Genomic DNA, 27,894 nt, shown 5'->3' with positions numbered 1-27,894 from the left:
TGATTGTCATATAATGTTGTTGTTGCTGTGTACAATGCTCTCCTGGTTCTGCTCATTTCACTTAGTATCAGACCTCTCTCCAGACCTCTCTGAAATCATCCTGTTGATTGTTTCTTATAGAACAATAATATTCCATAACATCCATATACCATAACTTATTCAGTCATTTCCCAACTGATGGGCATCCATTCAGTCTCCAGTTTCTTGCCACTATAAAAAAGACTGCTACAAATATTTTTGCCCATGTGGATCTTTTCACTTTTTTATGATCTCTTTGGGAAACAGGCCCAGTAAAGGCATTCCCAGCAACTCCTTACTTGCCTTTCCAAGGAGAACCAGTTAGTTAAGACTGCCTTGTGTCTTCTGGTTTCATTTGTAATAAGAATGTAAATGTTGATACATTCATTTCCTCTAGTATATCAATTTGATTGTTAAATAAGACCTCCTATTTAGACATCCCATAAACAATAAAAATTAATCTTCATGGATGGTCTAAAAGTGGTGTAATTATGAGGATTTATTAATCCATTTCTTTACTCTGCCATCATCACTGCAGAACTGGAAGTGGGCCACACTGGACTGATGGACATTTTGTATTTTTCTTTATTTCATGGCGTGTTATTTTCATTAAGAATTCATTAATCAATGTCTAATCAGCTGATAATGAGCACTATCAATATTTCACTAGCCAAAGACAGCAGACACAATTTATATGACAGCAGCTTTTATTATTCCCAGGTGTTACATAGGGATTTAAATATGTATTAATTGTTTTAAATGATTAATTGTAATGAATAATCATTTTTTTTTCTTACAGCAGCATATATGTTATGGTGAAATTAAAGAAATTCAGCCTACACTCAGTTTTCTATAGTGTTTTGAAACGATATATTGAATTTAACATGTATTGGTCTGGGGGAGTGGGGGAAGGAAAAGGGGAAAAATTGGAACAAAAGGTTTTGTAATTGTCAATGCTGAAAAATTACCCATGCATATATTTGTAAATAAAAAGCTATAATTAAAAAAAAAGTAAAAAAAAATGATTTATTGAATTACAAGAGTGTTTGTAATTAGAATTTAGAGTAATATAGATTGACATAGCAGTTAGATGATGATAGAGTAGTTGAAACTCTGGAGTCAAGAAGACTTGCCTGATGTGAAATAAGGATACCTACTGTGATCAATATTATTCAGTATTGTGCTGAAAATCCATCAGAATAGATAATGAGGTAATAAAATTATTTTTAACAGACAATAAGATAATATACTTGAAAAATCCCAAAGGCTTAACTAAAATGTTAGTTGAAATATTAATTTTAGCAAAGTAGCAAAATATAAAGTAGATTCACATAAATCATCAGCATTCTTATCTTCACAAACAAAACCCTGCAAGAACAGATAGAGTATATCTCTACTTACAATAATTCTAGATAGTGTAAAGTGCCTGAAAATATACCTGCCAAAACAGACCCAGAAACTATATGAACAAATTGTAAAAAACTTTTTATACAAATAAGATCAGATTTAAATAATTGGAGATTATATTAATGGTTCATAGGTAGTCAGGATCAATAAAATAAAAATGACAATTTTGCCTAAACTAATTTATATATTCAATGCCATTCCAGTTAAATTACTTCCCCCCATTTTTTTTTTTGATTGAGCTAGAAAAATAACAACAAAATTCATTTGGAAAAATGAAAGGTCAAGAATATTAAAAAATTAATAAAAATGTAGGGGAAAGAAGGTTTATTAGTACCATATCTTAAATTATATAATAAGGCAGTAATTATCAAAACTATCTGGTACTGGCTAAGAAATAGAAGGGTAAGTAGATCAGTGGAATATAGCAGACATACAGCTTATAGCAGCAAAAGACTTTAGTAACCTTGTGCTTGACCAGTGTGAAGACTTAAATTTTGAGGATAAGAATTCATTATTTGGTAAAAATTGTTGGGAAAGTTAGACAGTAATCTGGCAGAAAATGGGCATAGACCAATTATAGACCTTACACTATTTATCAAGATGAGATCGAAATGTATAGGTGACCTAGAGAGAAAGAGAGATATAAGAAAATTAGAAGAACATGGAAAAAATTCACCCATCAGACTTATGTGTAGAGGGTCACAGACAGTGGGGGAACTCTGGGTAAGGTATAAGAACCTTCAGCCTAGGGGGAACCTGCTAACTATGTATGGTTTGGCTCCCCATCTCCTAAGAGAGGGCTCTCAGCCTTCCTGAGAAGTCAAGGGGTGCTGACAACCTGTGTTGAAATTGAAGCAGAGGGATACCAGGTGGCAAACTACGTACAAAAGCAAGTTGTTCATGTGGTCTCACATGGGCAGTAGATACTTACTTAGTGCATACACAGTGTGTTTTGGTTTCATAAGGGTATTAGGGTATAAAAAAGGGAAAGAACTGGGAATAAATGGACTCCATATTTCCACCATCCTCAGAAGTCTCGCCTCATCACTCCTACACTAAGATGGTATGTTTTAACCACCCTGGCATGGGGGCTCTAGAAAGCAGGACACAACACTTATGGATACGTGAACAATGTATGAATAAATAAGAGAACAGTGTAAGACATAAAATAGATAACTTAATTAAAATTAATCAAATTTAAGATGTTTTAAACAAATAAAGTAAATGTAACAAAGATCAAGAAATACAGAAAATTGGGGGGGGAATATTATAGTATCACATTTCAAATATATAAAGAATTTTGTCAAATCTACAAGAGTCTGAATCATTCCTCAATTAGTAAATGGTCAAATATTATGAACAGGATATTTTCCAATTGAATTCAAAATAATTTATAGTCCTATAAAATTCTCTAAATCATTATTGATTAGAGAAATATAAATCAAAATAACCTTGTGATATCATTTTATACCTATCAAGTTATCTAATATGATTGAAGGGAAAATGATAAATGTTAGAAGGAATATGAAACAATTAGGACACTAATTCACTATTGGTAGAACTATGAAACAATTCAATCATTTTGGAGAACAATTTGGAACTATGCCCAAAGAGTTTTTAAAGTGCCTATATTGTTTCCCAAGATGATTAAAGAAAGAGGAAAATAATCTATATGTTCTAAAATATTTATAACAGCTTTCTCTGTGGTGCAAAGAACTGGAAATTGTGAGGATGCCTATCAATTGGGGAATGGCTGAACAAGTTATAGGATATAATCATCATGGAATACTATTGTGCTATAAGAAATAATGAGCTTGATGATCTTATAAAAAACACGAATAGCCTTGCATGAAATAATGAAGAGCAAAATGAGCAGGATTAAGAGAACATTATATATGGTAATAGCAATGTTGTTTTAAGAACAACTTTGTGAGTAGAACCAGGAGATCATTATACATGACAACAAGAAGATTATACAATGATCAATTCTGATGGATATGGCCCTTCAACAATGAGAGGATTCAGGCCAGTTCCAATGGTCTTGTGATGAAGAGAGCCATCTGCACCTAGAGGGAGGATGGTAGAGACTGAATATGAATCATAGAATAGTATTTTCACTCTTTTTGTTGTTGGTTGTTATTTTTAAAATTTTTTTCCTTTTTGATCTCATTTTTCTTGTGTAATGTGATAATTGTGGGAATATATATATAGAAAAATTGCACATGTTTAACATATGTTGAAGTACTTGCCGTCTAGGGAAGGAAGGAGGGGAAGGGAGAAAAAGATTTTAACAAAGGTTTTGCAAGAGTGAATGTTAAAAATTATCTATGTGGGGGCAGCTAAGTGGCACAGTGGATAGAGCACTGGCTGGGAAGTCAGGAGGACCTGAGTTCAAATCTGATCTCAGACACTAACACTTCCTGTCTGTGTGATCTTGGGCAAGTCACTTAACCCCAATTGTCTCAGCCAAAAAAAAAAAATTATCTATGCATATGTTTTGAAAATAAAAATCTTTAATAAAAAATTTGGGATCAATACACGCACACACACACAAATATTTTAAAAAGAACAATTGTGAATGAATAAGTCATTTTGACTATTATAAATACTCAAATTAACTGCAAAGGATCTATGAAGGAAGATGCTATCTGCATCCAGAGAAAGAACTGATATATATTTTTATCACATATGTATTATATATATATATGATTTTAAACACACACATACTCAAACACACAAACATATACTTTTGTGTCTAATGGTAGCCATCTTTAGTATGAGGGGTGGGAGGAGAAAAATGAAAAAAAATTACATGATCATTTTATTATATATTTAAAAGGAATAGCAAGTTATAAATAATAGATTTGTAGTTTTGTGTGCAATCATCTTTGTATTTTTCTATTATGTGGTTATAGAAATACTTGTTTTATTTCTTAAAATCAAAATAAGATAAATAAAATAAAAAAAAGACCTTCCTCAATTCAAATACAGTCTCAGACTGTACTACCTATGTGACCTTGCATGAGTCATTTAACTTTTGTTTGCCTCAGTTTTCTCAACTGTAAAATAGGGATAATAACAACACATACCTCCTAGGGTAAGGATCAAATGAAATAATATTAGTAAAGGTCTGAGCCGTTCAGTACCTGTCACCTAGCAAGTGCTTCATGTTCCTTTCTTTTCTTATATATAACAACAATGCAGTTGGGTGGGGAAGGGGAAGGGGTAGCTTGTATAGATTAAAATTGCTTGCTCTGAGCAATGAGCATAGTATAGGATAGAATAGATTTTATCTTTTTCATAGGCACTTCACAAATTGATCCACAGGGAAACAGACAACAGAAATTATATTAGTACATATGTTCTAACTATATTAGTACATTAATTTTGTTCACTGTTATTTAGCTGTTGGGATGAACTTGAGACCACACTGATTTTCCCTTTTTTGAACTCCTTCATTTAATCAGTACCAGATGGGTTAGTACTTGATTTCATAATTTTTTTCTATTGCTAACTGGTTCATTATTTCCTATTTATCTGTATGTCTTGTCACTCTTATTAGGCTGCAAGATACTTGATAGTAGAGACCAAGTTTTTTTAACTTCTGCATTTCTCATAGTATCCAGAGCAGTGCTAGGCGTATAGGTAAAATGGTTCCAAATTGATTGGAAATGATAGCAACTTGTATAATAGCAATGCTTATATAAGCATTGGATGCTTTAATACTTTAGTGAATCTGGGTGTAATGTACCATCCTATATATACTCTAACCTATGTACTTCTTATTTATCTCTTCCCATAAATCCTCCAGAGATGATCTAGTCAGTGTTCTGAAGGCCTTCCACTGAGTATTTTTTTTTTTTTAACATTTCATGGATCTAGAATCATAGAGCTAAAGTTATCATACATCACCTAGTCCAATCTCCATTTTATAGATGTGGACATTGAGGCCCAAAGAGAGTGAGATATGCCCAATATTATAGAAGTAATAAATAACTGACTCAGAAAATGCAAAACTTTTGATAGCAAATTCTTCACTCCTCCCAGTGCAGGAACTCAGGCTGTTCATCTATTATCCCTTGCTCTTGTTATGTTGCTGTTCATCACAGATCCAATCCCTGGACTCTATACTATTTCTTGTGTATAAGTCATCACTAATAATATACTACAGAAACTCAAGCCCACTATATATCTCTTTGTTGCTCTTTGTGTCACCAGAAATTTGGTACCATTTCAATCCCAAACATTTAAAAATATTTGCTTAGTTACATAGATTTGTATTAGAAAGAATAGCAAGTATTTTGATAGTAGGTTTAATCTAAGATGGGTACCCAGATATGGTAGTGGACATACTCATGTCCAAGTGGGATGTCTACTTATGGCTCACTGGAAGCATTTAAGAAATATTTTTGGAATTTGTCCACTGCTTTCCAAAAGATGCTTTCTCCATTAAGAGGAACAAAAAAAGAAGTTATAAGCAAATGTCTGTCCACTATATTTCCCTCTGAGAGAGATATTACCTGACAATAAGTATATCTATCTGCTTCCCTCTTCCCCAACGAGTACTATTCTAGGAGCATGGACTTTTTAGATTCAAAAATTGCTAGCTTTCCTGATTAATTTCTTGTAATGGAGGAAATATAGTCCTGTTACACTTACTGTATGACTCTTCACCAAATGCTAATTACACAAAGACCATCAGAAATAGTGAATAGTAAATAAACCCCATTTATCTAAGTTGGTAGCAAACAGAAATTTGGGAAGTTTTACAAATTAGACCATACCAGGAAATATACAGAGTGAATTAGTTCTGTAAATGGGAGTAAGATGAGCTCTCATTTAACCAAGAGAGAGGCTTCAATTTCATGCAAGGGGAAAATACCTGAAGTCTCTAAGGAGTAAAATTGGAATTCAGAAATATGTTGAGGAGCCAGTTTCCCCTACATGTCTTCAAGAGATTGTTCTTTCATTCTTTCTTTTTTTATTGTTCAGATTTTTTTAGTCATACCTTAATCTTTTGTCACCTGATTTGGGGTTTTCTTGGAAAAGATATTGGAATAGCTTACCACTTCCATTGCTTTCTCCAGCTTATTTTACAGATAAAGAAACTGAGGCAAACAGGGGGAAGTGATTTGACCAGGGTCACTCAGAAAATGTCTGAGGCTATATTTGAACTTAGGAAGATGAGTCTTTTTGACTCCAAGAATGGCACTCTATCTACTGTGTCAGCTAGCTACCCTCTTTTCAGTAGTGCTGGTCCCAAAGTATTTAGAATCATGTTTCTTAAAAAGGGAAGAATTTCTTTTCCTGCCATTCACATAGCCATACAACATTGTGTCTCTTTACTAATTAAGAGAATCTTACACAAAATATTCAAGCTGCATATTTATTCTTATCAAGTCTTAAAACTATAGGAAATTTAAAGTTAGCATCTTACTTAAGGAAAGTAATGGAGAATTCATTGATTCACTAGATAGAAAGCAATGTCTGTAGTCGGGAAGACCTGAATTCAAAGCTGTTCTCAGACATTTACTAGATAAATGACTCTGGGTCACTTAACTCAAATTTCCTTAATTCACTGGAGAAGGAAATAGCAAACTATTCCAATATCTCTGTAAAGAAAATCTCATAAACAGTATGGTCCACAGCATGACTAAATAGCAACAATAAATATGAATGGCTTGACCAATTTATAATGTTTTCTTTAACTTTTCCAGTGACTAACATTGGTTACTTAAGCTTACATTTTGCTATATTCAATATGGTGAAAATTTCTAGCAGTGGATTAATTTTTAGAGTGCAGTAGAATGGATATCTGCTCATTACTTACCACTGCTAAAGTCAAGATGGTGCCAAATCTTCCTGATGTTCTACTGAACCATAACTCCTGCTATCTACAGCCATTTTGAATACTTACTCATTCCAATTTTTGTAGCTGCAGACCACAAAGGATGATTAGGTAAGAACTCACAGCCTCTTGAAGAAATGAATGAAAAAATTGTTTAATACATGCTTCTGTGTGCTAAATGATGGAGATGATATAAATAGAGAAGGAAGGAAGTTTCTCCTTTTAAGGAACACACATTCTGCTGGGAAAGACAATACTTCAAGGTTTGGTTTAAAGTCAAGACAGTCAGAAGGAAAAATCTCAAGGTCTTTAGTGTGCTATAAAAAAAGAAGATGGTTAATAACTATTTTTAAAATGTTACTTCTATTGATAATCACATCCACTTCTAATGCTGAAGTGTTTGTTAAGATAACTTTTATTTTTCCTTCAGGTATACAATAACTATGGTATTCAAGTTCCTAATAGAACAAAATCCTAAATAATTCCATGTAAAATTTCTTATCCAATTTTTTTGCTGGAAATATTTCCTGTATCTTATCTGAACATTTTCACCAATGAGTGCTATTGACATCAATAATCAACATAATAGTTGGGTAGAATATGGAGAAGCTAAATGACTTAGAATCATGCAAAGTCAATTTTTGTCACAGGTGAGAGGTGAGTGCAGAACTTCCAGGCTTTGGGGCCAGCTTCCTTTTACTCTACCATCCACCTAAACTTTAATTAGTACAACCAATTCAAATTAATGAAGCAATAATTATTGCACATATGTCATACCCTGGAGAGGATAGTTGTACTTGCATAAGTGTGGTGCTTAACAATCAGGTCAGCATAGGCTTCCAACGTAGGATTCCCAGAAATGAAAGGGTTAACTTTTCAAGGTGATAGATAGGAAAAGAAAATAGAAATCTCAGGAATCTGGATGGCTGTTTTTCATCCTTATAAAAGGATGGCAGAGGGAAGAGGAGGGAGGTAAGAGAATGCAACTGCCTGTCAGTCTCCTTGTATCGTTATCATCCTCTTATATGAAGTATTCTACTGGTCAGAAATAGATCTCCAGCAGTCACTGGTGGGTGGCTCTCCTAACAGTGGCTTATATAATAGGTAAGAAGAGCAAGGGAAAGGCTGATCTGAGTTTTCTGGGCCTGTTTATCCAACTTTAAAATGAGGGAATTGGATTAATTAATCCAAAAGACTTCTCTATCTCAGTCTTTGATCTCATAATTCATTTTAATTCTAATTTAGTCTTTTCTTTCTTCTGTGGCAGCATGATCTAATTTAAATAACATTTGTGGGAAAAAGGAATCTTGAGATTCAGGCTTTATTTCCACCATTAACTAATTGTAAGTCACAGAAGGATGTTTTTGAGTAGAGATAGGAAGCTATGTAAAGATCAAGAACAAACTTTTCTGCAGTGTTTGATGTTCATTTTTCTTCTGAATTGTTGTTGCTACACAATGATTTTTTTTTCTTGTCATCAAGATAATTACTTGTTTGTGATTTTTTCTACTTCCCTACTCAAAAAATTTCATTGCAAATTGGCTTCCTCTTGCTTTCTTAGTTTGTCACTTATGACCTTCACAATCTGGCCCTTCCACTAATTTCCTACCCAAAACTTTCACTCCTTCAGATAGCCTGAACATGGATTTCCCCTCTACATTTGTCTGTCCTTATGTTCCACAAATCTTACATAGTGCTCCCTGATCCTTTATCGCCTATGAAATTCTATTCATCTCTTATATTCCAGATCACAATCCATTTTCTCTGAGCTCTTAGAATCCAAGAACCTCTCCTTTGGTACTAATCACTAACTATATTATGTTGTTTGGAATGCACATAATAAATAAAAAGTAATACATAAATAAATAAAAGTAATTTTTTTTCTCCAAAGGAATTTAGAAGAGCAATTCTGTTGCTGTTCATCTTTTATTTTCAAAGAGTACCAATATACATCACCATGTTGGCATCAGGTAGCAGTGTAGTTAGCTGTGGCTGATTAGTGTAATATGAGTTCAGGAGGCTCAGGCACAAAGTCAAGCACAAATAGTTCATTAGAACATTTGGGATGGAGATGTCTCTGGGTTTGTGCACACTTTAGTGCAATTCTGCTTTTGATGAGGGTAAGCAATGCTGGGTGGTCCTATGCCAGCATTTCTCATGTTTCACAATTGACACTAAAATTCTTCAGAGTCCTTATACCAAATCTGACCATTGTGTCCGTGTTTGCCTTGTGCTTTTTACAGAAAAAGTCTCTTAGATAAGTGTTTTTGGCATTTAAACTATGAAATGTTATTTCTATTGGAAATAGAAAAGTCCCTATCTGCAAGAGGGATTGAAATAAAGCAATTAATTTTCCCCCTTGCTTCCAATTCTGTATATAAAAACCAGACTTTCAATGGATTTAAGATCAACAATGTGGATAACCAACCAAATCGACCAACAAATATTAAGTGCCTATTATATGCCAGGCATTGAAAACATTTAGTAATGTCACATGTCCTTACAATAAGGCAGATTGCAACTCATCCAGGAATGAAAACGTATCATGCGATTTTTATCCATTTTTTTTTCATAAGAATGCCACATAAATTCTACCCAAAAAGCTAGGGACCTTTTTTGTTCTTATTTCATTCATGGATACCAGAAAAGTATGTATGCCCTTATCTTATGGTCCTATCCTTCTCTGATGACATCTTTTATCTTATTTTTCCTACATAATTCCTTGTTTGTAATTATTACCTCTCGCTCACATCTACCATGTGTTTCTCCATTGCACTTTGTGTGATACTCAACTTTTATTCTTTAGAGGCAGTAGTATTCCATAATTCAAAGTCATTTTGTCCCCAAGACTTATTAATAAATGGAAAACAATTCTATTTGAGCAAGCATTTTTTCAGAAAGAACATAGAAATCAATAGACCTTTTTTGGCAAATCGACAAGAATTAATATCTATCTCCTGAACCAGAATATTCTTGTGCCTAAGGCATACTTTCATATGCCCAAAGATCACAGTTTCTTAATTTATTCATAGCATAAAATAAAATAAAAAATAAGTAGTATTTGGAATGCCTTTTTAGACTAATCTTGTTACAAATGAAATTCAAGTCTTTGATTAGATATAGTACAAAATTATGAAATTACCTAATAATGAAGATACCTTGAGATTTTTGATAGATTAGACAGCAATAGGGAGAATCTAGAATATATGTCAAAGATGATTAGCAGATCAAGGAACATAAAGGGCTAGGATCTTAGCCTACCACTTTTGCGAAATTGTCAGCCCTTGCAAGACATTACCAAGCTATGTTAAAGGAGGTCAGTGCTCTAGGTTGTCACTTCGTTCTTTAGCAACACTGGTTATTTAAAGTATGTGTCAATATGACTTAGAGATGTTATTTTTGGATGCCACGGAAATATAAAAGGGGAACAAAAGCAAACTGTCTCTATTAATTGGAAGCAATAAATTTAATTTTGGAAGGCAGGGGTAATAGGAATCATGTGGGGCTGTTCATCTCTGCCTGTCTGATCTCTTTCGACAATTACATAAATCAAAACCTCTTGTGGTTTCAACCTGTAATCTTAGATCACTGAATGTCTGACTTACACTTTCAGTAATCACTCCTAATAATGTGACTAAATTTGTAGGAAAGTGCTGGGGCACTTCAAGCATCTCAAAACTGCCAGAGCGATCTGTCTCCTTTTTCCTCAAGAGTCTTAGGGACTTAGAATCTTTTACAGTTGCAATGTCATGTAACTGCCCCTGGTTTTCCACTGCACCTCTCACAGCTTTCTTAGAATGATTTGATGGTGGGCATAACGGAGTAATATTGTCCTATCTCATCGAGAGAGCTAGGACAGGAATTCAAACAATTCTGGCTTATGCACAGATGTCTCAATGCGGCCAGCTATTTTAAAAGCTAAACTACCATTACAGAAGCTTGACCTTCAGAACCTTATTTACCACTCTGGCTAGTGGATCAGGCAGAGAGCAGCATCTATTTAAGCTAAAGACACTGAGGGATGTCCAATGTGCTTATGGGTCACTAAGGAGGAATATAAATTCACTAGAAGCCTTATGATCTATGTTCACTGCCACCCTGTTATGCTTTTAGATAGAATTGGAAAGTTTGAGTCTAAAGAAAGGAAGGCAAAGATAGCTGTCTTTGAGGATTATCAGGTAAGGCTGCAATATGGAAAAGGAATTAAATTTGTCCTACTTGGCCTTGGAGGGTAGAACCAAGAACAAGGAGCAGAAGTTAAGGGATTTCAGTGTGACATCAGGGAACAACAAAAACAACAACAAAAACCATGAAAAAACCTTTCCTAAAGGCAAAAGCTGGATCCACTTTCACAATGTTCTAGAGGGATTTTTGTTTAAGTGTCCATGGAATTAGACTCTCTGGACAGCTGTTCTTCTGACTCTGAGAATTTATGATTGTAGCTAACATCAAGTTATTCAGTTTGGCTAGTTAAGGCAAGGTTATTAATATGGTCTCATTCTAACTTTAATACTTAGCTGTAAAAGGGTTCAAATGAGAATGTAAATCCATCATGACCACTGAAAAAGAACTTCAAGCACATGATGTTGAATCAATAGCATTATTTGACCCTATTACCCATATGCTAAATGAAGAAAATGTACATTAAGTGCCAGAGATTCTCTCCTCTCAAAAAAGTCATTTTAATTTGAAAAAAAACTTTTCAGTAATTATCTTAGCATCTCTGCTATAAATAAATCTCATATATGTACACATACACACATACATACACACATGTATATGATATATATGAAGACTGTAGACAATTATAGATTTATTAGTTACATGAGATAATTTAAAATGGTTTTAATGGTAACCAAAAATAGCAAGAGATTATCATTTTCCTGTCAAAAACCCTATTTAGAAAACAAACCCAGGGAAATACATGCCATATAGTTTTACATATTCTAATTGAAATTTTGTCCCAAACTTGTGATTTCATTGGCATAGGGAACTCCTAATATAGAAACTCCCTCAAAAAGACAAATTAATAACTTTTCTTAAACTTCTAATCTTGTTAAAAGTGAATTTAAAAACAAAATCAAATATCTATTTTCTCTTCCTCCCCCAAACCCTTCAAACAAATACGCATCATTGAGCAAAACATCCTTATAGTCATTTTCCAAAAAAAAGTTCTCATTCTGATTCCATTATCTATCAAGAGGGAAAGTGTTATTCATGAAGGGGGAAGGAGGAGTAAAAGAACAAGAACTTATAAAGCACTTAGTATATCCCAGGAACTATACTAAGAGCTTTACAAACTATCTCATTTGATCCTCACAATAATCCCCAGAGACAAGTGCTGTTATTATCCTTATAGTTGAGGAGAGGCAAACAGAATTTAAGTGAGTTGCCCAGAAATACACATTTTGCAAATGGCTTAGGTGGGATTTGAAATTAGGTCTTTTTAACTCCATTCAGTGCTATATTTGCTGTACTATTTAGTTGCTTTCAGATTGGTTTTCTGATCATGCTTATAATTGATCAGGGTTAAGTCTCTGAAGGTTGCCTTTAAAACATTTTTGTTATGGTATAATTTTTCTCCTGGTTCTGCTTGCTTCGCTCTTCATCATATCTATCTTCCTGATTTTTTCTAAAGCCCACTTGTCATTTGTAATTATATATTACAATTATCATTCAATATAGATTCTAATCTTAGAGTTGTCTGGAGTTACTATAAGATTACTCATGTCCATGAAAGGACCTTAACTTAGATCTTCCTGATTGGCTCTCTATTATACCAGGTTATCTTTGCCAAAGGGAGTTGATGGGGACAAAAATTACAAATTTCTTGAACTTGGTTCTTTCATTTTCTAAAGCTGTACATTTTTCTTTGAAATTTTGTCACTGAAATCAGAGAGAAATAAAATAAAACAAAATGCATTGTGAAGATAAATGTAAAATTTCCCATCATTACAAATATTTTTGTCAATAAATTAAGAACACAGCTTAAGTGATTTGCATTTACATTTAAAATGCACTTTTTCTAAAGCTACATAGTTTAAGTTCCCTCCCTCCTATTTTACCATCATCTGAATGAAGGATATGTACCTCCAACAACAGTAAAATACATATCAATTCAATATTCATAGAGAACCTTCAGTCACTCATTTAGGATATCCAGTATAACTTTTAAAAACAGTACCCATATTGTTTTAATTGATTGAGTCTAATTTGGAAGATTAATTTAGGTACACTTGCTGTCTTTTCATTAATCAAACTCTGAAATGTTATACCTTTAGGATTAAATGTAGTCTAGGGAAGAAAATATAATTATATCTAGCCTGTCTTAACACCTGGAGAACTGGGTCAAACTATAGTCTAACCTACTAGAAGAGATTTATTGATGTTACTTTATGTAGGGGGATTTGAATTTGAAATTCCTTTTTATATAACATACTTTAATCAACTTAATTAGTGTTGACATCATTATTATCTATGCCACTGAAAATACATAAAACAAACTCTGTAGATTTAGGTTAGGAAGCTGGAATTCCCTCAACTCAGAAAAATTTTTAAGGAGTTCAGATGGTAAACTTTTGAAATTTTCTCTAGAGGCACCTTGAAATTAGACTAGTTTAGCTACTCTGGATAAGAAATCCAAATGAAAAAAACAAAACAAAACAAAACATATTTGGATCAAGAACTGCTTTGAAATTCTCTTGCTGGTCAAATAGAGTTTAATCTTTCAGTCATATTTTAGGCAAAATGGAATTGCCTCACTCAACCTTGGAAGAAAGGTTCTAGATAACTCAAGTTTATGTTCAAGAATTTTGTCTAAAACAAAATAAAAATTTTAAATGAGCTTAGTTACTACTTCCTGTTCACATTAAGTTGAACTTTCTGAAACAAGAGGACAGATCACTTGGCCTCAGCAAGAAGACACTGCTAATTAAATTCAGAACTCATTGAGAAGTTCAAGCAATTCAAGTTGAGGTAGTCAATATAAAACTTGTGGCGACGTGGGAAAATGACCCAATTTTAATCTTAATTTTTTAAAAAAGTGCCCCAATTAACTAACAATTTAAAAGTTATGGCATTTCCCACAACATACCATAAAACACAATGTAAATAACTTCTCTTTGTTTTGGTACAGTGTCACGAGTTTTCCATTTCCATGCTGCGGAGAATTTGGACAATGTCAAACACACACTTGGGACTGGGCACTTATTACACACATGCATTTCTTTTGGTAGGACACTGGTAGTCCCTTTATGAACTACTGGGAATTGTTGGAGGAAGACCATATTTACCACAGACACTGAATAAAAAGTGCAAAAATAAGTTATCTCAAATGGGTAAAGGTATCAAATTAAAGAACTACTTAGATCAACTGAAATATTATAAGATCAATGGGTTGGGTTTTGATTTTTGAGGGGCACTGAGGCAACTATGACACAGTGGATCAAAGGCAGGGCCTGAAGTTGGGACTACTCTTCCTGAGTTCCTATCTGATCTCAAGACTCTTAGACCCTGGGCAAGTCATTTAATCTTGTTTGCCTCAGTTTCTATAAAATGAGTTGTAGAAGGAAATGGTATACCACACTAAATATTTTTGTCCAAAAAGGAGATATGAAGAGTTGGACATGACTGAAAAGGATTTAAGTAGTTTAGGAATAGAAAAAATATAGAAAAAGCTGTAAATCAAGAAATGTCAGGCCTAATTTCAGTTCTATTACTAATTCATTTGTCTTAAAATTAAAGTTATGTATTCCCATTTGTAAAATAGGGTGATATTACTTGCTGTAATTGAAATCACTAAATATTTAGGTGCTTATTTTGTGTAAGGCACATACAATGCTAGGTACTGGCAACAAAGACAAGATGCCTAAGTTGGCCATACATCCTTAGATGCAGTAGAGATTATCATAAAAACCCAGGAAAGTGGGAAGAGGATTGAGATGGCAAGAAAAGGCCACATTACATTCAAAAGGAATCATTCTTGCTGTGATTTAAAGATTGAGACTACTTATGAGAAAGTTCAAGAGGACCTTATTCATCACTGACCAGGTCTGGGGAGTTGGGAATGGAGGGAAACATATATCTACCACATATTTTGAGTATGGATATATGGTTGATACTTGAAGTAGAAGAAAAGATTTAGAATAGTAATATAAGGAAATAGGCATTTGAGAAAACTATGACAGCTGATAGGGCCTAGCTGAAATTAGGCATATAAATATATATGCACTGGACAAATTATTGTAAACTATTTATATAAATTAATTTTAAATGTATTAAAGTTACTAATGAGCATTTAAGCAAGTGGATTTGTTATAGACAGATGGAAAGGTAAAGCCAAAATGGGTAAAGCCAACTGGTAAATACAGTTCAGTAATTTAATGGAGTCACTGCTTTATAATAAAAACAATTTCCTTTTCAGGCATTCCAAAGTTCTGGCAGCTAGCTCTAAACAATTCAAATGTTCCATCTTTTTTTTTCCTGCTCACAGGCTTTTTGAATTCCCCTTTTTTCTCTGATACCACACTAATGAGTTTTACATCCCCATACAGTGCAAAATCATGCTACATCTGCAAGCCTGAATTTTAATACTAAATATGCCACATTTACTATTAACCCACAAAACCAGCCAACTCCTTTTGCATTTTAGAAACTATCATATTTAGTATTTGCTCTTATTTACTGACCTTTCCAATTTTATTTGTGTATATACTATTGAACTGCAATATTGACTCCTAACAAGTGGTCAGTTAGTAGTTGATAAAAACTAAAACATGAAACCCAAGGTTTTGAATACTAAAAACTGAAGACTATTCTTAAGCTTTCTAGCAGCATGTTCATCTATTTAAAAATATTATTGAGCTGAAGGTCAGACAAAAGAATTCTCCTTTACTGCACAAAGAGGAATCATTGAAGACTTCACTAACATTTCAAATGTGGTTATTAGAAATATGAACATGGTTTTCATCTTCATCATCTATTTTCTTGTTTGAATTTGTTTTCCAGATTATTTTCCCTAGGGTATAAGCTTGTGTTTTTTTTTTTTTTTTTAAATACAGACAAATGAGAAAAAGTAACAGACAGTCCTTTCTCATGTGATTCCTTCCCTTCTCTGCCAAGCATCTTCAAAAAGTCATTATAATCCATTTCTTTATTAGCTAACTTGCTTCCTCAAAGTAGAAGACTTCAAATATTAACAGAAAAATTTAAATTCATAAAAAAAATGAGAACCATATATAGATTTCAAAGAAAGGTCCTAGTTTATTGCCCTAAAAGATTTAATATGCCAAATTATCAGCCTCATCTAATTAATAGTGAGAACTTGCTCTACCATTATAGACCACAACCAATGTAACATGCACTGGATGTGTTATCTGATGCTCAGACTTAATTGTAGATCACACAGCTATTAAATTTCAGAGGCAGAATTTGCATCCAAGTCTCCCTATCTGGAAGGCTAGTATTCTGTCCACTAAGACACAATGCCTTCTTGACTATCCTTTAAGAAAAGATAAATAAATTAACTTAAATGATTTCCAGATTACTGTGACCAACCTGATCTGTTGATAATTTGCTATAGTAAATATAATATCTTAGTTCAATCAAGCAAATATAAGTAAGATCCTATAGAATTCCAATTCTTCACAAATTAAACTTCTAAATATATATTAAAATCTATTTTACGGGTTCTCAGTATCTGATTTGATTTTATGAAAAAAATTGTAAAATTTGAGGTTCATATATACTTTAATAAGAAATTTTTGTGTATAAAGACACAAAATCTTTGGCAAATAGTACGCTGCAAAGTGTGCTGGAGTTGGAGAGAGGGGATTCAACTTTTGGCTCTTCTTCTTACTAGATAAGACACAACTTCTCAGTTTTGTCATCTGAAAAATGAAGAAATTGGATTGTAAAATCCATTCTAGTGCTACATCTATGTTTCTGTAACTATTCATTGAGAAAAATATCAAACATTCAGCAGGATCAAAGTTTAATTCTTATTCCAGAAAGAGCTTCAGTCATTAAGGATAACTCATTTTTTCAATATAGAAAATGTATTTAGGATGCACCAAAGTAAAAAAGTTATTTGATTTTCTGTTTTTTCCTTGCTTGAAACTCCTGTGTTTTGTTTTTGACAGATTTAATTAGCATTGACAAAGCAGGATCTATGGGTTTCTTTGCTGTTTCCTTTTGCAGATCATTCTCTTTTCTTTTTATTGCCTTTGTAAGTTCTTGTTGTTTTTGCTCTCTCTGTCGAGCCTTCTCCTCTAAGATTTTTTCTACAGCTTTTGTTTTCTTGAAATTAGGATCAGAAGGATCCAAATTGAATAAGTGGGAAGTGTACATTGCTTGGAACCGAGTATCTGAAACGTCCACCTGCAAATTCAAACAAAAAGAATAAAATCAGTCCAAATGATCTAGCAATAACAAATGTCAACAGTCAAATTCTAATAGACTGGAAGCCTTCTGAGAGTAGGAACTGCATAATTGTTCTTAATTAATCATTCTTCTCTCCTACATTTCCTAAAAAAGTGTTAGAGATAAAGAGAAGTTATTAAAATAATGTGTTTTCATTTTCCTAGCATCTGTAATCTTTTAAAAAAATTTCTTCAACTGCAGTTTGATTTGAGTGAAACTAAGTACAATACATCTAAATTGTTTTGTCTGATTAAGCTTAGGGTCAGTAAAAAGGAGTGAAGAATTAGAAAGGTAAGCATCCCAAGTTAATACATATTATTGAGGTCAAGGTAATAAATCGGTAAATTCCCCAAATGGGTCATTAATCTTCATAAGAGAAATTTACTCTTCTGCCACACCCACAGATTGTCCTCTTAATTACAGCAAATCACTTTGAAACTATATACTATAAGCTATGCCCGTATAAACATACACATGCATACAGAAGGTTGGATAGTTTACAGCAACATCAATACTAATAGAAAAATAAATCAAAGTATTCATCTTAATTGTGGGCCAGTGGCATTGCCTTTAAAAAAAATTAGAAGGCAATAAAAAGTAACATCAATTATTATAGATAATTGAATTTGATGAGATGTTTTAGACATTATTATGAAGCTATCAAGGGGTCTCTATTACCTTCATATTTTGACAAACCTATTCTTGTTTTAATTTTTTCTTAGAAATTATAAATAGTGCTGTCCTATGGAAGAATGATTTAATCTTTATGTCCTTTAGGTTACCTCAAAGTCATCCTCCAATAGTTCTTTCTTTTTCATGAGTTTCTTTTTCTTCTTCTTGCTTAGGTTCTGCTGTTCTACAATCTTGTTGTAATTGAAGTGTTTCCTGCCATCCTCTTCATCATCCATCATAAGCAAAGCCATTTCAGCCTGTTGCAAGAAGAAACAGTTCACATAGACAACATTTCTTTCCAGTGGAGTATGGGACACAGATGTCCCCTTTCTAACCAGAGAACTCGATCATTAAAGCTCCAGGGTAACATTTGTCATTTGTAAACTGATTATAGACTATTATAAAGAAAACCAGAAGTCTTCAAACTGCAACAATGCAAAAAGTCTTTTGAAGCTACTATAGCATTGAGAACAGGTGAGGGGGGAAGTTTGTATTTTAAAACAAAAGAACATTTCACTAAACACACTCACGTCTTTTAAAACAAAGGATTAGTCTGGCAAATTTGTTGTAGGTAGACCTTTGTGCTGTGAGTGAGGAAATATGATCTGATGCCACAAGGCATTTTATTGTTCTATTAACTTCTCCCTTACTCCCGGATTTTCTGAATAACAGGAATTTTAAAATGTTTCTCTAATGCAGTATCTGTTTACCTCCTAATTTCTATTCTATGATTTTTTTTTTTTACTAAGTAAATGTTATATACCAGGGACTAAATGATTAAACATTTCATTTTTATTAATTAAACAAACCATGTGTGATCTTCAAATTTACATTAGAGAGTTGGAAAATATCTTTGAAGAAAAACGACTTTATTCTTTCTGTGTATTTAATGTGGGGTGTAAATAGAAGAATATGTTAAAATACCATTACAACATTTGGAATACACAATGGAAAAAAATTAAGTATAAAGTGATCTTTAAATCTTCATTTACCCTTACTTATTTTACTTAAAGCATTAAGAGACCTGTTTTAAAAAGAAAGTTTTAGAATTATTAGCAATTTATATAATATCTTAAGATATTTTCTATAACAATTGAATTTATAGAATAATTTTTTTGGTCTATATCTCTCTCCTCTCATGACTTCCTCAATTTGTAGAGAAATGAAGAATTTATTTAAATGCAAAATGACTACTCTACGACAAACATATGATATTTTAAAAACACTTTTTCCTAGAAGTATTTGTCAGTTTGTCTTTGGCAATTATTATATTATTTTAACTCATTTTATGTGACTTACAATTTGATAATATTAACATTTATTTCCTGATGTACAGAATTTTGGCAGTAATAGTACCTAAGTCATGTGCAGACTCTCAGATCTTAAATATGAAAGGTATTTCAGAGATTTTATATTCCAACATCATTATTTGCAAATGAGGAAAACAGAGCACTAAGAGTTTGTGATTTGCCTAAGGTTACATAATTAGTTGGCAAAGCCAAGATTAAAGCATTAGTTTCTTTTATTTAGTCTTCTTTCTTTTAGGCTAATATACATTGCTTGAATGTGTACTTCATCTTTTTAACTGAGTACCTGGCAATATTTTCTTATTATTAGTCAACTTTCCTGAAACATACCAGAATCTCAATAGGAAATGACTACAAAATTCAGTACTATTTATATAGCCAAGTTTCAAGTTTAAGTAGACAAACTAATGAACTGTACCATATACGTGTATTTTAAGTTCTGGTATATAGTGAATAAAGCTAAAAGATACTTTCTTATTAAGCAAAATTACATTATAAAAATATAAAATACACTGCTGCTAAAGCTGTAAACTGGTACAAATATTCTGGAAAACAATTTGAAATTAAGCTAAGGAAGTGACTCAAATTTCTATACTTTCTGACCCAGAAATTCTAGAGTTGCAAGGCATGGCCTTAGGGAATTCAATGATAAAAAAAAAAAAATCACCATATACTAAAATATTTATAAGCAGCACTTTTTGTAGCATCAAAATATTGTACATAAAGCAGAAGCATGGAAAAAACACATTAAGGTATAAGAAATGTTATTGTGCTACAAGAAAGAATTAATATGAATACAGAGAAACATGCTTAGCATTCCATGAATTGATGCAAAGTGAAAAAAGCAGAAGCAGGAAAGCATCATACACCATGATATTAAATGGAAAGAACAAAGAATCAAAATTGAATGCTTCAAAACTCTAAGGGTTAAGCTTGATTCTAAAGAAGAGATATAAGAATGTGCACCTTCCTCTTTCCTTTTTTGTAGATTTGGGAGATTATGAGTATAGAATACTTTTCATCATATGTAGTTGGTTGATGTGCTGATTAATTTTTGCTGAATTGGCTTTTTAAAAAATTATTTATCACAAGGCATAGTTTACTGGGTAAACAAGCAATGATGGATATATCAAGAAATGAAAATGGGATAAAAACAAAAGATGCCAATAAAATTTTCTAAAAAAGTAAAAGTACATTATGAATTAGAAAAATTAGAAGCCTTTGACTTGATCTTACGGTTATGTGTGCTGATTCACTAGTCTGTATGATAACAAATGATAATGGAGGAATGCCCTTGTATAGAAGGTGGAATCTGAACTGAGTCTTGAAAGAAATAAGGGAGAAGAGTTGAGTTAGTAAAGTACGTAAGGCATGGGAGACAAGTTGTGAAGGGATGAAATTTGGAGACTGAATTGTTCTTTTTTACCAAAATGGTATCACTATGTTGGAGTTTTTGGAGCCACATGTGGGACTTAAATGATAAGTAGATAACAAAAGTAGAAAAGCTCTCACATTGGAGGTACTAATCTTCCCATAACACTGTGTATATCCTGGGAAACTAAGTAATGTGTGCAACAAACAGTAAGGTGACCCGTAACTTATTCAATTATATACTATCTAAGGACATACTTAATGTAACTAAGCATCAGACCTTCCTTTTACATAAAAGTTAACATTTTTATAGAGAGATACAGTGCTGAGATATGTATACACAGTAAATATTTTATTGAAACATGTGTTGCTTGCCCATTGGGTGTATCATATTTCCAAATTCTTACATTTTGTCTTTCAACCTCAGCTTCTTCTTCTGGAGACTTTTCGTCTTTGGAGACTTTTTTGGATTTTTTCTTTGTACCTGAAACAAGAAAAAGACATATATGAAATTTAAAGAACTTAAGGTTAAGAATACCAAAACTTTGTTGCCAGGAAAAAAAGAGAATTTCACTAGCATTTTACCCACTTTCCTGCCAAAGTTTTCTCTTTCTACTTTTTGCCCCAAAGTCTTTTGAAGATAGTATTGTCACTTAAATATTGACTTTAAATCAAATTACTAGAAAAAAAACCACATTTTGTTCAAATAAGATACTGATGATATTTGAAAGTAAATAAGCATTTTTATGATAACCACTATTATATTTGACCAAAAAAATTCTTTCTAGGATTTTTCAGATTATGCTACATGAGATGCTGTGCTAGGGGTGCAAAGATAAAAATGAAAACAGTCCCTGCTTCCAAAAGAGCTTACATTCTACTAGGATTACAAGATATGCTTGAGTTAAAACAAAATATTAACAAAATGAGATGTGATGGTGTAGGAGAGAATTAGCCTCAGGGTCTTAAGACCAAATGTCAAGTCTTGACTGTGAGAAAGCAGCTAAGTCTTTATACCTCTCAATGCCTAAGTAAAAAGTTGTAGAGCATGCAATAAATGGTACTGCTTGAGGAAAGTGTTGATGAAATTACAGAGTTCATTCAAATTCACAAAGATAAAAACCTTCAAAGCATAGGACTAATAATTAGGGGAATTAAAGAAGACCTTTTTGAATAAAATGATACCTGAGCTGTGTTTTAAGGTTGAAGTGAAGAGGAAATAAATTCAAGATATAGTGGATCACTGTGGCAGAATATCAAATGTTGGGACAGAGTAACAGCTGGCAAGCAAATGAGCCTGGAAAAAGAAGCGTGTGAAGGGGAGTAATGGCAAATTTGAGGAAAGGGTTTCGTCGTTGTTGTCACTGCAGTCATGTCTCATTCTTTATGACTTCATTTTGGGGTATTCTTGGCAAAAATACTTGAGTGCTATGCCATTTCCTTCTCTAGCTCTTTTAGAAGGAAGAAACTGAGGCAAACAGAGTAGGGGGAGTCAGAATGTGGCAGGATAAATTGTTAGGTTGAAGATTTTATATTTGATCCTAGGGAAAATAGAAGACTTTTGAAAATTTTTGAAGGGGAAGGTGAGAAAAGAAGGTGACATGAAACGTGCAGATCTTGTGTTTTAGGAATATCAAATTAGTAGTTTTGAATAGATAATACAGAGTAGAGATTGGAGGCAAGCCAGTTGGAAACGACTCCAATCAAAAGTCTATGTGAAAGGTGATAAAAGCTTGCAAAAAAAATAGAAGTTGTATGCATGGAGAAAAAGGGGGCTGATTTAATAGATGTCAAAAAGGTAGATTTGGTGACTGAATGGACATGTAAATTAATTAGATGGAAAAGGTTTTAAATCTAGGTTAAGTGAAAGAAAGGTGGTTTTTATCAGTAGGAATGATGAGTTGGAAGGAGGTTTGGGGAGAAATAAGAATTCCATTGTGGATTTATATTAGGGAGCCATCTACATAGAGATGATAACTGAATCTACAGGAGCTAATACCATTATGAGAAAGCATATAGAGGAAAGGTTCTAGAGCTGATACTTTAAAGGTAGGCGTAGGATGATGACTCAGCAAAGGAGACTGAGAAGCAGCAGTCAGACAGGCGGGTTTCAGAGCACTGTTGCCAATGCCCTCCACGAGTACTCTCTCCTGTAACACTCTTCAGCTCTGTTCTGCAACCCTGCCCTTTCCTGCAGCCCATACCTTTACAGAGCTATCTGGAGTTTTGACAGATTAAGAAACATTTTCTGTCAAAGGCAGTTCTATCTGCTATGGCATATATTATACCAAGTTAATAGCTGGGTATACAAAGAAAAGCAAAAACAGTCCTTGTCCTCAATGAGCTTACAATCTAATGAGGGAGACAACAATGTAAACCACATATATAAATAAGATAAATTGAAGATAATCTCAGAGGGACGGTATTACCATTAATGGGAATCCAGTAAGATTTCTAGTAGAAGGTAGAATTTGAGCTATGTGTATGTGTAGAAAGTTCATGTATTTCTGTAGTGCTTATCATTAAAAGAATTTTAAATCTACAGCTTAATAATAATAATAATGAAATCTTTGGCAAACAGTTCTCAAGTTCAACATACAAAAAATATATCTATATTAAAAAACCTTTTTTCTTTTATCTATCTTACTTTTCTCTTTATATCTTTATAAACACAGTTCTTGGTACAGAGGAACTTAATAAATGCTCATTGAATGATTACCCTCCCTACAAGTATCTATAGTTGAAATTTCATTTTATCAAAATCTGATTTTCAACCTCAACACAGTTGCCTATTTTTTTCAAGGCAATAGTTTCTTTTGAAGTCAGTAAACGCTACATGTGCAGAGATAGTTCTGTGCAGGGAAGAAAATCAGGCTGTATGTGATTAATACCAAAGAGAGAGAGAGAGAGATAAAGATCTTCATATACAGCTGTGGGAAATAATTTCAAAGGGCCCATAATGAGCTGTTCCAGGTTTTATAACAACCTGGTGAAAAGTCATAAAAATAAACTTGAAAGATTACAGAATGGGGCAAGGGGAAAAGAGAGCTCAAAGACTGCCAGGGCTAATGATTACATTCAATTCCACCGTGATCAGTTTTGAACAGGCTAGAGAGGGTGGCTAAATAAAGAACTTCCTACAAGATGCTACGATGGGCAATTTTGTCAGAAAACAACATGTTTCTTGTTCTAAATTTTTAACAAGATCTTATTAACAGATCTCAATTTATAAAAACTAAGCAGCCTTTTCTTTCTTTCAGAAAGTATTCTGACTTAGGTTGAATGCAGAAGTATAAGGGAAATTAAAATTGCCTATTTTAAAACTCTGTCTTTCTTCCTTAATGATTATATTGGCATGTAATGAAATCCATCTAATAGGACCACAGAAAAGTAGCATATCTGAACTGATTACACTAATTTTCATAGTAAAAATTTTTATGAATTTGAAAGCATGAAATTCAAATAAGTTCAGTAAACTGAATAATGTTTGCTAAAATACCTACCACTACTCTTTTGGAAAAAATGAGAAACAATAAAAGAGATATAGATTCATTAGTCTCTCTTCCTTATTGAGTATATTTCCTTTAGGAATCTTGTGGGCGATTTTTGTAAATGAAATACTTATAATTCTGTTCCTGATTTTCATTAAAAAAAAAAATTAGACTTTTTCTTATAGGAAAAAGATTAGCTAAATTGGAAACGTAAATGTTAAAAAAGTTTTTTTAAAAAAGGGGAAAACTTTTTTTTTTTGCAACTAATAATACTAATCATAATAAGTAATTTATATACAAGTGTTTTATATATATATATATATATATATTGGTGGAGGGCCATGAATCAGGGTTAAGTGACTTTCCCTGTGCCACACACCTAGTATTTATCAAGTGTCTGAGGCCAAATTTGAACTCACATCCTCCTGCTTTCAGGTTTGGTGCTTAATCTACTGTACTACCATCTAGCTGCCCTAACTTTTATATAAGTTTTAAAGTTTGCAAACCACTTTACACCAATGTTAAGAATTCTTGTCCATTTGGCAATTGTAGCTCGCTCTTACTAATTCATTTTTTCTACTCCAAGATTCTAGTCTCCAGGTTTCTCTGAATTATTTTAAAAAAGGAAAAATATCTTTACTGAATATTCTATTATCTCACACTTTAAACTCTTAGAATTTCCTTTCCTTGTCTTTTACTCTGAATATTTAAACTGCATGAATACAAGTGCTTTACTTACACACACACACACACACACACACACACACACACACACACACACACACACTCACACACTCCTCCCTTCCTTACAAATTCACTTGGAATTCCAGTGATTTAGTTTGTAGAACAGATAGCCTAACTATCAATCTGGTCTGTGTAAATTTTAACTACCCTTCCACTGTATATTCTGGAAGACATGTTTTATTGTTAAATTGCTTTTCGATTAGACCTGTGTATTTTCCCACTGGAAATGACTGTATTTACCTATGTACATGCTGTTTTCCCCATGGAGATGGAAATTCTCTGAGCTCTTTGTTTTATCTTGTTTTGTCAGTTGCTTCACAAATTCATATTGAATTACAACTAATGCACTGACATAGTTTATTCTAAGCTACTTGACATAGAAAATCCATTTGTTACTTACCTAATTAATGCTTTATTAAATATATAAAATGATTAGGACAAAACAAAGAACAATAAAATATAGTTAGAAATTTAGTTTTACTTTGTTAAAAAAGCAAAATTTAATAAAAATCAAAATAGAATTTTTGCTCATCACATGGTAATAAGAAAAATTGTCAAGAAATTGTGAAAAAATATAACAAATACCAAAGTCATTAGTGTTTCTGAAATCAGAATAAGTATGTTTTTGAAAATTCTATTTGCATGCATTTTATAAGAAATTTAGGGGAAAAAACCCCCACAAAGCTCACCATTGGAAAATTAATCTGATATTAATGAAATTTTCCTATCTTTTAAAGGTTATATCTATCTATATGGCTTTATAAAATAGCTCTGGGAAAAGGTACAATAAATCCAAATGGTGTATGATATCTTTGTCCCACTTAATGGAAGGATTTAAAACAGATATCCATTTAAAGACTGAAGTTATAATTAAGCTCATCATGTTAAAAGTATTTTTAAAATAAAATGTTTAGCTTTTTATCAAGCACATTCATTTTCTAATTGTACTTGTATACATGTGACTTGTATGTAATTAGTTATGATAATTATGGGATTATATAAACAGATAATCCCCATAATTTGCTGTAGTAATAATTTCACCTACTTTTTCAATATTTTCAAGAGAACTATTATCAATCACTGCCCTACATGAGTTGACTTTCTTCATCTTCTCACCAGTGGAAACTTTTAAGCAATGAAGCGACCCAAAGGGAAAACCACAAAAGGGAGAAAGAAGAAGAGTAAAAGATAAAGGCAAAAATAATCCACAAACTGTATTATTGATTTTAATAAATGAGAACCGAGTCGACATCCTTTATTTAAAAGCAAAATGTGTCTTTGCAATAAACAAATGTACCAGTGTAGTCCACCTGGGTTATTTTATTTCAACATCATAAAAAGAAATCTATGCTACAAAATGGTGAAACAGATCCAATTCCAACTCTCTTCATAACACTGTCATGGTATCCTAAACATAGTAGGTCTACAACAAATTTTGTTGTCTTGATTAAGTTCCTCTCTAAGCATCATAATCCTAGTTCAAGAAATTAAAACACTGCTTCTATTATTCTCCATTTATTCTTCTTTATTGATTATAGATACTGTAAATTTAAAATTTTTCTTGGGATTCCTAGGAATGACAAAGTTATTAAAGTCTATCTTCAGCCAAATCCATGTGACTATAGTAAATCTTCATTATGGTCCATGCTGCATAATTTTCAGATAATCACTCGGTATTCAGTATAAAGGGAGACATACATTTATTTGCTATCTCTTTGAATTGAATTATGAGAGGAGAAATTGGGAGATAAGTAAAAAAAGGTAGAGGGGACTTTAGAATTTGGGGACTTGAGCTTTGAGAATAATATTTGAGAGACAAGGATTTAATACTGTTTTATAGAAAGATATTTAAATGTGGCACAAGGCAGACCTCAACAAGGTACAAAAGAGTCTCTACTCATTTTTCTTGAGGAAATTCCCTCTTAGGGAAAAAAAATATAAGCCCAGATATAAAGACCTATTTTCATGAAGTATTTTATATATTCATCTTGCCAGGAAATTTTTGCTAATTCTTTATAAAAATGTTCAAAATTTAAAGATACTGATTCTAAGAATCCTGATATATATAAAGGTACAAACCACTGAATTTATCTTACTAACTTTATCCTAAGCTTTACAACTTAACTATGCCAATATCTTTTATAATATCTAATGAAAATTTGATTTTCTAAAATCAGAGGATAAAGCTCAAATTCATTATCTCCTGGAAATGACTGCTCAGGTATGATAAAAAGCAGAGCATGCTTTATGTTGCCCTCCAAAATAATTTATCTGTACGTTCGTCTATTTCAAGTAACTAAAACATGTATTTCAACAAAAAATAAGAAGTGCAGGACTATTAAGTGGCATAGTTAACAAAGGCTGGCAGTGATTGAATTATGTGCTAGGCTTGGAGAAAGTAAGACTTGATTATCATTCAATAATTGACAGCTGTATGATCCCTAGTATATCACTAACTTTCACCTGCCATTTCTTACCGCCTCTCATCTTACTTCATCATTCTAATCCTTCCAACATCATTATTATGCTATCTTCTCCATTAGCCCATGAATACCATGAGGCATTAGGTAACAAGAACCTAATAAGCAATAGCCTGTCACTCACCTAGTGCTGCAGA

The 27,894-nt window shown here is 32.7% G+C and overlaps 1 protein-coding gene across 1 annotated transcript in view; it reads right to left on the bottom strand.

Annotated features, from left to right (window-relative positions):
- Positions 1–15,637: 15,637 nt before the first annotated feature.
- ESF1 (ESF1 nucleolar pre-rRNA processing protein homolog) overlaps positions 15,638–27,894 on the bottom strand; it is a 95,207-nt gene continuing 82,950 nt past the window's right edge. Inside the window, exons 12-14 of the mRNA XM_051975897.1 lie at positions 21,450–21,526; positions 18,475–18,621; positions 15,638–17,650 (exon numbers count right to left, since the gene is read on the bottom strand). Coding sequence (XP_051831857.1) covers positions 17,357–17,650; positions 18,475–18,621; positions 21,450–21,526 — 518 coding nt within the window. The 3' untranslated portion in view covers positions 15,638–17,356. The remainder of the gene's footprint in view (positions 17,651–18,474; positions 18,622–21,449; positions 21,527–27,894) is intronic.

Source organism: Antechinus flavipes, chromosome 2 (genome assembly GCF_016432865.1).
Source record: "Antechinus flavipes isolate AdamAnt ecotype Samford, QLD, Australia chromosome 2, AdamAnt_v2, whole genome shotgun sequence".
In the NCBI taxonomy this organism is placed as follows: Eukaryota; Metazoa; Chordata; class Mammalia; order Dasyuromorphia; family Dasyuridae; genus Antechinus; species Antechinus flavipes.
Note: the sequence above shows the minus strand (reverse complement) of the source record. Positions and strands in the feature narration are given on the sequence as shown.